The sequence below is a fragment of the Notechis scutatus genome, chromosome 5 (genome assembly GCF_049901735.1).
Source record: "Notechis scutatus isolate UNSWTSFEM ecotype Mainland chromosome 5, rNotScu1.2, whole genome shotgun sequence".
NCBI classification, from domain to species: domain Eukaryota; kingdom Metazoa; phylum Chordata; class Lepidosauria; order Squamata; family Elapidae; genus Notechis; species Notechis scutatus.
In genome coordinates this window covers 73,265,747-73,280,040 of record NC_142013.1, presented here as the reverse complement: position 1 = coordinate 73,280,040, position 14,294 = coordinate 73,265,747, and the positions used below count along the sequence as shown (strand labels likewise).

Sequence of the window (14,294 nt, the reverse complement as noted above, 5' to 3'; positions counted from 1 at the left end):
ATCTCTGCACAGATATGTCCTAAAACATTTTCTGTTTTCCACAAAGGTCCTAAAACTAGGTAAAAGAACACAATTAAATGAATGAGTCAAAGCACTATATTTGTTCATTTGTTTATTGGAGAATGATCAAAAACCTGTATATGAACCTTTAGGATAATCAGTTCATTTGAAGGGGAAATTAAGAATCAGATATTTCAATCCATGGGATGATAATCAAGTGTGAATGTGGGTGGTCCTTCCTTATTTAAAGTACAGGATTCTGGGTATGTAGAAAGTTGTCAATGTTCATACAAAGGAGAGATATAAAAAAATAAAGCTGTCATTGCTGCTCATCTCGAGCCGTGGTGGCGCAGTGGTTAAAATGCAGTACTGCAGGCTCCTTCTGCTGACTACCAGCTGTCTGCAGTTGGCAATTCAATTCTCACCTCAAGGTTGGCTCAGCTTTCCATCCTTCCAAGGTCAGTCAGATGAGGACCCAGATTGTTGGGGGCAATATGCTGACTCTGTAAACCACTCAGAGAGGGCTGTAAAACATTGTGAAGCAGTATGTGTTCTAAATGCTATTACTATTGCTATCTAAAATTTGAAAAAGACCACATAGATAAGCCAGAAGTCTATTGAAATAATGTTTTATGGAAAGGTGAGACCAAAACAGAACTTTTAGGCTTGATTGAAAAGCATTGTTTGGCAAATACTATATTGTAATGTAAGAATCTTATCTGTAAATCATGGTAGTGGTATTTGAGCCTCCTTTGTACCTTATGGACCAAGTTAGTGTACCATCATTGATGTAATTCTGAATTGTACCAGCAAATTCTTCAGGAAAATACCAGGATATTGTCCATGAACTGAAGCTCACAAAAATGGGTCATGCAGCAAAACAATGACCCCAAGTATTCAAGTTGTACAAACAAAGAATGGTTAAAGAAGAAAATTAAAGTCTGGAATGGCTAAATCAAATTCTTGAGTGTAATTCTATGGAAAGGTTGTGGAAGAACCTGACTGGACTATTTATGCAAAGAAGCTTACCATCCTTGAGCTAAAGGCAGGGGTGGGCTGCTGGAGGTTCTCAGGGATTCAGAGGAGCCCCTAGCTAAGATTCTGTGCAGTTCAGAGAACCCCCAAATCCCACTCCTGGCTGGCCCCTCCCCTCCCCTCCCCTCCCCGGAGTCCCCAAATGGCCCATTTTGGATGCAGGTAAGTGCAGGGCGTGTGCGGAAGCTCAGGGAGGGCGAAAAACAGGTCTCCCGGAAGTTTGGGAAGGCCGGAAATGGGCCAGAGAGCCTCAGGAGCCCAGGGAGCCTCAGGAGTCTGGAGAGGCCGTTTTTTCCCTCCTGGAGGCTTGAGGAAAGCCTCCAGAGCCCAGGGAGGGCAAAAATGCCCCCCCTTGTGGTGCAAGAGGCTGATTAGGCCACGCCCACCATGGCCAGGCCCACCTAGCCACTGGGCAGACAAACCCCTTGCTAAAATTTTCGAAGCCCACCCCTGCCTAAAGGTATTCTCTGAGAAGGAATAAGCTAGAATTCCTCCAACCAATGTGCAGGATCAACAGTTATTGAAAACATTTAGTTGCTGTTTCTGTTCTCCAACAGGGGCACCCAAGTTACTGAAAAGCAAAGGTTTACTTAGTTTTACTATATACAAATGTGTAGCTTTGGATAATTTTCCATAACAGGAATAGCAATAGCACTTAGACTTACATACCGCTTTATAGTGCTTTACAGCCCTCTCTAAGCGGTTTACAGAGTCAGCATATTGCCCCCAACAATCTGGATCCTCATTTTACCACCTCAGAAGGATGGAAGGCTGAATCAACCTTGAGCCTGGTGGGATTCGATCTGCCAAACTGCAGGCAGCTGGCTGTCAGCAGAAGTAGTTTGCAGTACTTCACTCTAACCACTGCATCAAGGATTATATTTATAATCCTTATAAATATATAAGGATTAAGGTTTTTGGCTCATTTATTTCATGGGGTTCTTTTTATCTAGTTTTAGGACTTGAGAGCAGATCACGTTTTTGTTCATATTTATACAGAAATACCGAAAATTTAAAAGGGTTTGTCATATAAACTATCTTAACAAAACTTTATAAACGCCCTCTCCTGTACTTCCTTACCCATGCCCAAATTTTATAAGTCTAATATGGAATGGGTAGAAGAATATTTGGGACCTTTCTGTATATGGTGTAGACACGGACGTATTTATGAAGGGGTGATTGGAATTGCTTTCTAAAAGAGTAAAAATATATGTTCATTAATTTTTTCTTGCAAGCAAATAGTGTGTTAGATATTCTTTAACTTCCTTATTATAAAATATATGGCTTTTAATGTTCTCATTCCATCTTGTCAGTGAAAATATATGTCTTTCACAAACAATTAGTTAAAAGCACAGAAACCAGTTTGTGCATTTCCAATGATATCAATATATTGTATATTAATATTAGTAGTGCATGATTAAAATATATTTTCAAAAAAGCATTCAAGATCATTTTTTGCATATAAACACAATGCAATTGTACATAAAACATCTGCTTAATATACAGTCATTTGAGCTTCAGACACATAAATATATCTTAGCAACACCAAGAGGGTCATTTTTATTGTATACACAGCTTATATTTCACAGAATAGTTTGGACTGCCATCTCACATTTCCTTCTACAAAACCCCAAAAAATGTGTTACTAAATTTTACAACTGCTATTAAAATTCTTTTAATAAATTTAATTTTAAAATACTCCATAAAGTAAACATATCTTTAAAAAATAATTCAGTATAAATCCAGTCCACTATTACCAGTTTTCCCTACTTGGAAAAGGCCTGCTGGTCTCTCCACTCATACTAATGTTTCAGGGAGTGCATCTGGATTGTCAGGTGATAAAATCTCCCAAATTTGCCATCGATCGCTTTGCCACCCATGCCAGTCTGTCTCTGACAAATTTTTACTGTTCTGCTCACGGTCTGGAAAGGAGTACTTTCTTTCATTTTGGCTCCGTTGCTCCTCATGCTGGACAGGTTGTTCAGGCACCTGAGCCATGATCCTCATTCCCTGGGCCTCAGATAAGTCTGTCTTCTGATACAACGGATACCCTGTAGAAGACACTGCTGGCTGGAGGGATGATAAGCTGCTTTGTTTTGCTGTTTCAGGATAAGGAGGTGGTGGTTTGTCTTTTCGAATTACTTCAGCTTGCCTTAGAGATGATGGCTTAAATGCAGCGTGTGGGCAAGTTGCACCTGAGTCATGCTCCATCAAGTTTTCTATATATCTTACAGGTGAATGATGTTTTGAATTGGGCTGGCTGGAATTCCTTCTACCTACTTCAATCTGTGGGATGCTGTACACCTGAGACAGAGGGGGATGCAAACGGCAACCAGGAAGGGCAGCTGTTGTCTGACTCCTCCGGATGACTTGTTTTCCATTGTCTAGCTCTGTATTTCTTTCCTGCCACTGAGGAGAAGACAACGATAGGCTCCCTTGAGAAAGGGAACAGTGCCCTGGCCGCAAGGAGCTGCTCTCATAGATGTCTCCATATGACCCTAAAAAACCAGAGAGAATGATTAATAATAAAACAAATCATACATTTTTGAGATAATCTACAATGACATGTGCATTGGAATCTTACATCAGACTTGGGAATGATATCTAGAATTACTATTGATTACTTACATAGACACATTTCCATACAATAGCTCTATATTGTAAAATATTCTACAGACAGTTATGCCTTGAACTGAATATCATAATATCTGAAAGTTTGCAAAAAAAAAAAGTTTGTTGTGGAAACTCCTGAAACAAACATATTTAATGTGGTATATCAACTTTTGTAAACTATAGTTTACTGAACTATATGGTTTATAAATTGGATAGCTTTTGGAGAAAGAGAATTAGTAGTCCTCTTCTAGTACAATACTATATTGAAATAGCACTAATATATGAATAGTCAAATCAGATAATTATTCGATGCGTAGAAAGAGAAACGATATGTATACCTGTCATTCCCAGCCCTTTGGAATCACTTTTCAGAGTTGAATGCCAGGTACCCCAGATGCTGAAATAGTCGTCTGACACATCTATAAGATTAGAAGGAATATGAATGTAAGTGATCCTAATATGTAACAGAGATAGAAATTAGAAATTAGAAAGAAGAAGCAGTAGTGACAATCAGGGGTGGGATTCTACCGGTTCTATAGAACCCCTTGTTAACTTTCTAAGCAGTTCAGAGAACTGGTAATTAAAAGCAATCTCCTTTTGTTTTTTTCCACCCTTATTACATTCTTGGCAGACAGCCTAGACTCCGGAACTTTGGGGCTTGGCTTTCTTAAAGGGGAAGGGTTGTTTTAAGATTTTTACACTGCTGTTGGGAGGAAATACTTCCTTGGACAATCAGCACTTTGAAAAAATAATTTTAGTGACAGGGAACCAAGATGAGTGACATTCAGCAAGGCTTCTTGGCTAGCTAGAAAAATTGACATTCAAACGTGAGTTTACATACCCTTTCTGACTTTTGGTCTAAAACTGGTTTTTGGTGAAGGTTAATTTTGTGCTTGGTGAAGTTTAATTCTGTGTTTATTGATGGGATAATTTTCCCTATTCAGCTTCAACAAGCAACAGCTACTGTTGTGATTTAATTATTTGTACTGTGTTTGATTTTTTCCTGCCTCATGGTTTCTTTTTCTATCTGGGTAGGGGGTCTTCCTCACTGCTTTAGTACTATGCGGCACTGCCCTTTTGGGGTATACTTCCAAGAGGCAGGATGCAAGCTTGGCACTGATTTTTTTATTGCCTTTCTGGGGGGCATGTGACCTTTCCTTAAATCTGGATGATTTCTTAGGATATCTTGTGAGATGAGAGAGACCAGCTTTAAGTGGTGCAAATGGATCTAAGGATTGCTTTTCTTGGGTGTACTTTTTCTGGAGAGCTTAAATGACCTCTCTGCTAAAGGGTTTCACTTTATGAGCAGGAGATGACTGCTTGATAGTTATCACTGCATTTAAACTATTTTCATTCCTCAAGGTGCTCTGGCACCCTGCCTGATTTGTAACTCTGGCTTGCAGGTATTTTTAATCTAATGATTAAAAATGATTAATGATTAATGATTGGTATTTAGGGCAGCTTTTTGCAAGCAAAGAAGCTTTTCATATTTTTGTACAGGTAATCCTTGACTTACAACAGTTCATTTAGTGACTGTTCAGTTACAATGGCACTGAAAAAAGTGACTTATGACCATTTTTCACACTTATGACCGTTGCAGCATTCCCACTGTCATGAGAGGCCAGGCAAGGAGAAGTGCCCCTTGACATGAGTGATGTTGAGTTGGCCATGCCCACCCAGTCACATGACCACCAAGCCACACCCACCTACCAGAATTCTGTCAGCTAGCAAAGTAGTTAAAATAATTGTCATTTCAAATATAGCAAAATAAAAAGATAAATCAGATCTGTCTAAAGGATAAAGGGGACCTTTTTTTCCTTATAGAAGGTGCAATGTAAAAGGACATGAAATATGCACTCAATATCTTCTTTTTCACAAGGACACAATGTTAAGCCCTAAGGAATTTTAAGTATTTTCCCTTGAGAGCTGTTCTGATTTTGATACTCTTTGGAATACATAGCAGTGGACACAGTTGAATAAAGAAATTGCTAACCTTAAAAAAATGGGGACTGATTATTTTGATTAAGTCAGACTGTTCCAAATGAGTTTTCAAATCTTTAACATTTGAATGCAGGAAATGTTCAACCCTATCCCTTTATTAGGATGGCTGCAATTTTGTACTTTGTACTTTTTTTTTCATTTTCTTCATTAATTTATAATTATTTGCTAAGAGTCAATTGCCTAGACCCTCTGGGGAAAAATCCCCAACAAATTTAGCTAGGCATCAATACAAATGTGGGGTCCTTGGTGCTCTGAGTTTGGTTGTTTGCTTGCAGTTGTTTCATTATCCAATTAGGTAACATCCTCAGTACTAATCAGTGTGTGGCTTTCTCTATGTAATTCCTTGATTATGGTATTGTTTTCTGCTTGTTTGTCTGATGCGAATCCCTGCTTCTTTGGGTGTAGGCTACTGTGTTCTCCTTTGTAGTTTTTTAATTGTCTGTGTGGTTTGTTTGTTTATGTATTTCTTTATTTAAAAAATTTATATTGCCGCCTACTTGCAATGGTGACTCAAGGTGGCTTACAAGGATATAAAAATACCATATAAAACAAATAACAAAAAGATGACAACACATAATATCACTAATCATTTAATGGGCTCCATCTTGCTCTGAGTTCCCCAGGCCTGCCATGAACCATGTCTTCAGGGCCTTCCAAGGAGTGTGAGAGAGGGTCAATCTAATTGCTGGGAGGATGATGTTCCAGGCAGAGGGAGCCATCACAGAGAAGGCCTTTCTTCTGGGACCCAACAGATGCATCTCCTTAGGGGACAGGACACACAACATTCCTTGCTTCTTTGCTCTAGTGGGTTGGGTAGATGTGACTGAAAAAAGATTGTCCCTCAGATAACTTGGGATCAAGCCATGAAAGGCTTTAAAAGTGAAAACTAGCACTTCGAATTGCACCCAGAAACAAATTTGGCAACCAATGCAGTTCCTGCAAGAAAGGCCATACTGAGGTCTGCATAAAAACCATGCGGGCTGCTGCTTTTTGCACCAACTGGAGCTTCCAGATGCTTTTTAGAGGCAGCACCACGTAGAGCATGTTGCAATAGTCAAGACGGGAGGTGACTAGGGCATGACTGACCATAAGTAGGGATTGTTGGTCCAGGAAAAGGGCGTAATTGGCACAAAACCTGCAGTTGCACAAAGGCCCTCCTGGCCATGACTGCCATCAGCTCTTTGAGCAGGAATCGCAAGTCCAGGAGAACCCTCCAATTATGCACAGGATCTGTTTGGGGCAGTGCCACCCCATCCAAGACCATAGGTAGCAATTCTTTCTTGGTCTTGCCAGGGTTCAGTTTCAACCCGTTGCTCCACATCCAGTTCCTAAAAGCCTCTAGGCACCGTGAGAGGGATGTCATAGCATTGCTTAACTCACCGTGGACTAAGATATACAGCTAAGTATTATCAGTATATTGATGATATCTCAGTCCACGGTGACAGATGCTCTCACCCAACAGTAAGATCATCCATCAACATTCATGTAGATGTTGAATGGGAGCAAAGAGAGTATCAAATCCTGAGGGAACCCTCAAAGCAGTGGGCTAGAGCTGGATCTCTCACCTATTAACACTGATTGAAAGCAACCACAGAGGAAGGAAATGAACCAGAATAGCACATAGCCCCCCACTCCCAACCCCTGAAGCTGCTCCAGAAGGATATCATGGTCAATGATATCGAAAGCTGAGAGGTCAAGTAGAGCAAGGTTGGATGTACTACCCTATCCCATCCCTGCCAGAGATCATAACAAAGTATGACCAATGGTGTTTCTGTCCCATATCCCTGAATCCTGACAGGTAGGGGTCTAGATCAGTGGTCGCCAATCAGTGGGCCGGGGACCACTGGTGGTCTGTGAGAAATTTTGGTGGTCCGCAGAGAAATGTCACCCCCAAACACCCCCAAAGCAATTAATCCAGGCTGTGCAGGAACACAAAGCTGCGTCACCCATATGGCCCGTGGGAACACAAGGCTTGCGTCGTTTCCATTGCGAACAACATGAGGTAGTGACGGGAGGGGGGAAAGGGTGGAGGGGGGGAACTTGCCCCACTCGCCCTACCTTGCCACCAGGTTGCTTTTTTCTTTTCCTGCTTTTGGCTGCATGCAAGGAAAGCAGCAAAAGTCTTTCGTTCTCTCCTCCAAACTCCACCAGAAATGAGTCTTTGGGACCCTGCAAGACATCTGGCTCCAAGAGGCTGTGCCAATGCAACAAGTCTCAAAGAGACTCATTTCTGGTGGAGTTTGGGGGAGAGAAAGAAAGACTTCTGCTGCTTCTGTTGCTTTCCTTGCATGAAGCCAAAAGTCTCTCTCTCCCCCTGAGAATGGAGCTGGAGATGATATCCTGCAATCCCAAATAAAGAATGATCGATCAGTAGGAAAATGGGGTGGGGAATTTTCCTGAAGACTTTTTTTGGGATTTTCTCAGGGTCTCTGGTCTGTGGGATTTAAAATTATGAGTTTGGTGGTTCCTGAGGTCCAAAAGATTGGCGACCCCTGGTCTAAATAATCTCTTTCGTCTAGAAACCTCTGTAGCTGCCGTGCAACCATCTTCTCAACAACCTTCCCTCAAAAGGGAAGACTGGAAACAGATTGGAAATTATCCAACAGGGTGGAATCCAGCAACGGCCAATTGGGAAGAGGGCAGACCACAGTTTCCTTAAAGTGCTGGGGCTAGGGAAGCATTAATCACCACCAAAGTCCACCCACCTGTCACACCCCAGGAAGCTCTCACAAGCCAGGAGGGACATGAGTCTAAAACACAGATGCTTGCGCGCATACTCCCTAGAATTCTGTCCACTTCCTCAGTAGCAATTGGGTCAAACCAGATAACAGGACAAGAACTCAAATCTATACAGATATATATGGCTGATTTGTCTGAATGCCAATCTTCCAGGAATTCCCTAGCGTTTTTGGATTTAGATTGGTCAAAGATGCTCATAAGTTTCCCAATTGAAACTAGGGTTGAGTCTGCCGCATGTTGTGAGATTAAGCAGGTTTCATCATGTCTTCTGACTGCCAGTTAGTGTTTATGGATATGTTCTGCTAGTGTTCTGCCTGTTTGTCTTACAAACAGCTCTTATAATCCTTACAACGTACGTTGCATAGCTTTCTTGGGTTATTAAGTCTTTTGGTTTACTTAAGATGGCAGGCTTTAGATGGTTTGTGTGCTATGATGATACTGTGAGGTTACAGTAGTCTTGATCGTTTCTAAGTTGTTTTTAGTGTGTGGTAATGTTATTCTTTTTTATAGCTTTTAGATCCTTGAAGAAATGTTTTTTTTTTAAAGATATAAAAGTGCAATGTGAAACTTGTAAATGTATATGTGGATGCTTTCTATTGCCACTATAATACATTCCACTTTATTCTATTGCTATTATTTCTATATTACTATACCAGTTACTATTATTATTTATTCTATTCAATTATTATTACAATGCTATACTTTATACTACAGTAATGCTTTCTTCCTATAAATCCTGTTCTGCCTTAGGCTTTAATTCATCTTTTTGAAATTTCTTGTTTTTTTTCTGTTAATAGCCAGCATGTAGAATACTTGCACCTTTTCACATTGTGTTTTGCTTTGTTGTGCCTCTATATTTCTTATTCCTCCAAACCATCCATTCCCTTTGAAGGAAAAAATGCCTTCTTTTATTCAGCTGCTTTTCTCTATTTGTTGCTGGTTGCAGAAAAAATGTGGGTCTCTTCCTCCATACTTGTTTCAGAGTTATAGCTTTACTGACCACTGTGCTGTGCTTACACTGGGAGGGGAGGAAGGGAGCCTTCATTAGCCTGCTCTTCCAGTCAATAGGCAGACAACCATGATCAGAGAGTACCAGAGACTCCATACTTCAACACTGAGCTACATGTATTCTCTTCCATTGGAATTAAAACAAATCCTTGCACTCATTTCTACTTTAGTCAGACCTGGAATATACACTGCTCAAAAAAAAATAAAGGGAACACTTAAACAACACAATGTAACTCCAAGTCAATCACACTTCTGTGAACTCAAACTGTCCACTTAGGTAGCAACACTGATTGACAATCAATTTCACATGTGGTTGTGCAAATGGAATAGACAACAGGTGGAAAGCAGAGGCAATTAGCAAGACATCCCCAATAAAGGTTCTGCAGGTGGTGACCACAGACCACTTCTCAGTTCCTATGCTTTCTGGCTGATGGTTTGGTCACTTTTGAATGCTGGCGGTGCTTTCACTCTAGTGGTAGCATGAGACGGAGTCTACAACCCACACAAGTGGCTCAGGTAGTGCAGCTCATCCAGGATGGCACATCAATGCGAGGTGTGGCAAGAAGGTTTGCTGTGTCTGTCAGCGTAGTGTCCAGAGCATGGAGGCTCTACCAGGAGACAGGCCAGTACATCAGGAGACGTGGAGGAGGCCGTAGGAGGGCAACAACCCAGCATCAGGACCGCTACCTCCACCTTTGTGCAAGGAGGGACAGGAGGAGCACTGCCAGAGCCCTGCAAAATGACCTCCAGTGGGCCACAAATGTGCATGTGGCTGCTCAAACGGTCAGAAACAGACTCCATGAGGGTGGTATGAGGGCCCGATGTCCACAGTTGGGGGTTGTGCTTACGGCCCAACACCGTGCAGGACGTTTGGCATTTGCCAGAGAACACCAAGATTGGCAAATTCGCCACTGGAGCCCTGTGCTCTTCACAGATGAAAGCAGGTTCACACTGAGCACATGTGACAGAGGTGACAGGGTCTGGAGATGCCGTGGAGAACGTTCTGCTGCCTGCAACATCCTCCAGCATGACCGGTTTGGCAGTGGGTCAGTAATGGTGTAGGGTGGCATTTCTTTAGGGGGCCGCACAGCCCTCCATGTGCTCGCCAGAGGTAGCCTGACTGCCATTAGGTATCGAGATGAGATCCTCAGACCCCTTGTAAGACCATATGCTGGTGTGGTTGGCGCTGGATTCCTCCTAATGCAAGACAATGCTAAACCTCATGTGGCTGGAGTGTGTCAGCAGTTCCTGCAAGATGAAGGCATTGATGCTATGGACTGGCTCGCCTATTCCCCAGACCTGAATCCAATTGAGCACCTCTGGGACATCATGTCTTGCTCCATCCACCAACGCCACGTTGCACCACAGACTGTCCAGGAGTTGGGGGATGCTTTAGTCCAGGTGTGGGAGGAGATCCCTCAGGAGACCATCTGCCACCTCATCAGGAGCATGCCCAGGCATTGTAGGAAGGTCATACAGGCATGTGCAGGCCACACATACTACTCAGCCTCATTTTGACTTGTTTTAAGGACATTACATCAAAGTTGGATCAGCCTGTAGTGTGTTTTTCCACTTTAATTTTGAGTGTAACTCCAAATCTAGACCTCCATGGGTTGCTAAATTTGATTTCCATTGATAATTTTTGTGTGATTTTGTTGTCAGCACATTCAACTCTGTAATTAACAAAGTATTTAATAAGAATATTTCATTCATTCAGATCTAGGATGTCTTATTTTTGTGTTCTCTTTATTTTTTTGAGCAGTGTAGTATATAAGGGCTTAAACTGAATCTTTCCAGAGGGGTAAAGAAGCTATATATCTAGTAAAGCAGAAGGATTGCATTACTACCACTAAGTTTTGTGCATTTTGAATTATATAATTTTAGTGTAACGTATTTGGTAGCATTTTAAAAACCATACCCAAATATTTAAATATTTTGATTAGTTCTATGGTCAGGTTAGGGACCCTGGGTTATTTTGCCAAAAATAAGATCTTAGTTTTAGTATAACTAATTTCAAGTACTTCCTGAGAAAAATTAATGCCTAGGATATGCAGCCCTCATTTCAACTGACATTTGTGATAGAAACACTATCAGCATAGAAACACTATCAGCATATAATAAAATTGCAATTTACTTTTGCCATAAGAAGACAAGGCAGCCAGAGGTAGCAAAGCTCTTGATATCAAGCTAAAATCTTACTGGGTCATAACCAAAGAACAGAAACAACAGCTAGGATCTAAACAATGTTTTAGTTTAATGTCAAGAGCTTTTGCTACCTCAGTGGATTTATTTACAATACAGACAACTAGATCCCCAATGTGAATGACTCCATGAAATTCTCAGATGAAAAGGAGTATTAAATATTGGGACCCACTTTTAAGCAAAATAATTTTCTTTAGGTTCACAAACATTCCTCAATTGGAAAATGAAAGATGTGATTTTCAAAAATTCAAAGATAAAATTCAAGATAGTACAACACCTATAATTCAAAATATTTGCAAAGAATTAGAATTGATTTCATTTTTTAAATGTTTTGCATTTCTGCACTGATATTATGCAGGTTAAATATTGCGATGTTCATATAGTAGAACACTAAAACTATGACTTAATCACAGACATAATTATGCCATTATAATTTTAGTTTAACAATCCATGGAATTAATTTTGTATTAGCAGGTGGGTTGACTTTGTACATCTGAATTGATATATGAACTTCTGTATTACTGAATTCTGAATCTTTTTAGTACAATTGAAGAACATTCTGTATAAAGACACTTTTTAATTGCAATAATCTTTTCACCTGGATGCAGATATTGTTTGGATATTTATAAAATCTTATCAAACATTTTCAAAACAATGTTTTCTCAGACAATCTTTAAATTAAAGTCAGAAATTTGTTGTTAGGAACTGCAATTTAAATTGATAAATTGTATCTATCCAATCTTAGCAGTCTGACTCTATTCTGTTAAGGAAATCAATTCACTAAGAAAAACAGGTATTTACAATAAAAATAATTTTACTATAAAAGATTATTCATAATGATATTAGAAACAATGAATGCTCATAGTTATTATATATGCTGATCATACCAAAGGAATTCTCTTTTGATTTTAGCTGAAAATTGCTACCTATTGTGTTCTGTTCTGGTACTTTATGTAACTTATCAGAAGTAAGGGACATATCTTCTTGCATTGCCAAAACAGATCTTTCAGACAGCACTGGAGAGTTGTTGTCATATGGTGATATATCGCCACTTGAGGTTCGGTTTGAGTCTATGGATGAATGTCTACCTTCTATGGAGAATGACCTTTCAGACTGAAGCATTTCAGGGCTTCTGATAAAATGAAATATAAAGAGGAGTTAATAAAACTTAGCCCATGTAGAGAACAATATATTTGAACAATATGTGGATAGAATTAAACTAAAGATTTCAGAAAATAACTGCCTTAATAGTAAATACTTATAGGATGGGATTCAATACAATGTAGGTGAAATTACTCTTAAATTATATCAATGACAATTATATCCAAGATTCTAATTTAAAAAAGAGAGCTTTAAGAACATGTTGTAAGTCTGAATGTAACAAAGGAAGTGTTTTGTAGATTACTGAGTACAGTATAATGAATTGAGGAAATATAATGAAAAAAGGCACCTGCGACAAACAATAACCATACAACAAAGGACAGTCCATTTAAATACTGCTTTTAATAAAATAAAACTTTATAAAAGCTTTCAAATTATACCTTACCTTGAGTAAATGTTGAACATTATAGGTTTTTTTCAAAAAGTATTTTTTTCTCAAAAATATTCCCTGATTGAGAATTTAAACTGGCCATTCCATGCTCTACTTAGGATTTAACAAGTGATCCGTCACAGCAAGAATCTTGGTTTCATTTTCAAATGATGATTTAATTTTAGATTAGTATGAGTTAGAGATCAATTTGTGACAAATCCAGCCATATTAGAAAGTATAAGAAGACTCTAGAAGTAGGCTGTCAGCACTGTACTGTTAGTAGCAAGCAGTTATATAACGTTGTACTGTTTCATTGTGACTGAGCAGATAATCTTCCAGTTAAAAGGAAAAACAGTGAAGTAGTGAAGTTATTAGCAAAAGTAGGTTCAAGAAAGTGTTTTGATCAAGAGAAAAGTCTATGTAGAAAGACACTATGCCCATTTTACAAGTAGCATCTGAAGTTTCTTATGCAATCAATTACTGGTGGACATACGCTCCCTTCTCATTGCAGAGTTACAGTTTTTCATGTCAAGATTTGAAATCCATTATCAAGAATATTAAGATGGTCCCAAGACATATGTATCTCATTTTTTGGTTCCAGCTTATCAGGAAAAATAGCCCAGTGAATATGTAGTCGTCTCTCCAGATTAACACAGAAAAAAAGATGTGTCCTATGAGTGTCATTTTCTTTTCATGATGAATAAATTGTCCCTCTAATCTTTTAGCCAAATTCTTTCCCATGACTTCGCAGTTACAGCTGGAAACATGCTAGTATCAAAACATACAAAAATGATTCCTGGGCACTTCAATATTAATTAGGCATCTAAGAGAAGAACAAAACTAAAGTGACAATTCTGTCATTTTCAAACATTGAATACTCTTGTTGAAACTAATAGCATAATTACTGGTCCTATCAACTGTGAATTACAACAGGTGGTTCCCAATGATTTATTGGAAAATGTTGAAAAGGTATATTTCTTCTCAGGTGATTTAAATGATGACTTAAGAATAAATAAAGGATCAGGGCTTAAGGAAGTAAAGTGTCATCTTTCATTTCTAAAGTAGAACAAAATAATATGCATACAAAGCAGCCATGGTGCACGTATTTTTTCATACTAAGGCAAAGTTGAACATAGAAAATAAGGACACTATTCCCAGTATCAGA

The 14,294-nt window shown here is 39.4% G+C and overlaps 1 protein-coding gene across 5 annotated transcripts in view; it reads right to left on the bottom strand.

The window, feature by feature from the left end:
* Positions 1 to 2,412: 2,412 nt before the first annotated feature.
* Positions 2,413 to 14,294, bottom strand: part of ARHGAP6 (Rho GTPase activating protein 6) — a 253,848-nt gene continuing 241,966 nt past the window's right edge. For 3 of the 5 annotated variants that reach the window (XM_087967042.1, XM_026666909.2, XM_087967045.1), the window contains exons 11-13: positions 12,486 to 12,730; positions 3,987 to 4,067; positions 2,413 to 3,533 (exon numbers count right to left, since the gene is read on the bottom strand). In XM_087967042.1, coding sequence (XP_087823168.1) covers positions 2,833 to 3,533; positions 3,987 to 4,067; positions 12,486 to 12,730 — 1,027 coding nt within the window. In that variant the 3' untranslated portion in view covers positions 2,413 to 2,832. The remainder of the gene's footprint in view (positions 3,534 to 3,986; positions 4,068 to 12,485; positions 12,731 to 14,294) is intronic. The other 2 variants (XM_087967043.1, XM_087967044.1) reach the window with 1 other exon arrangement.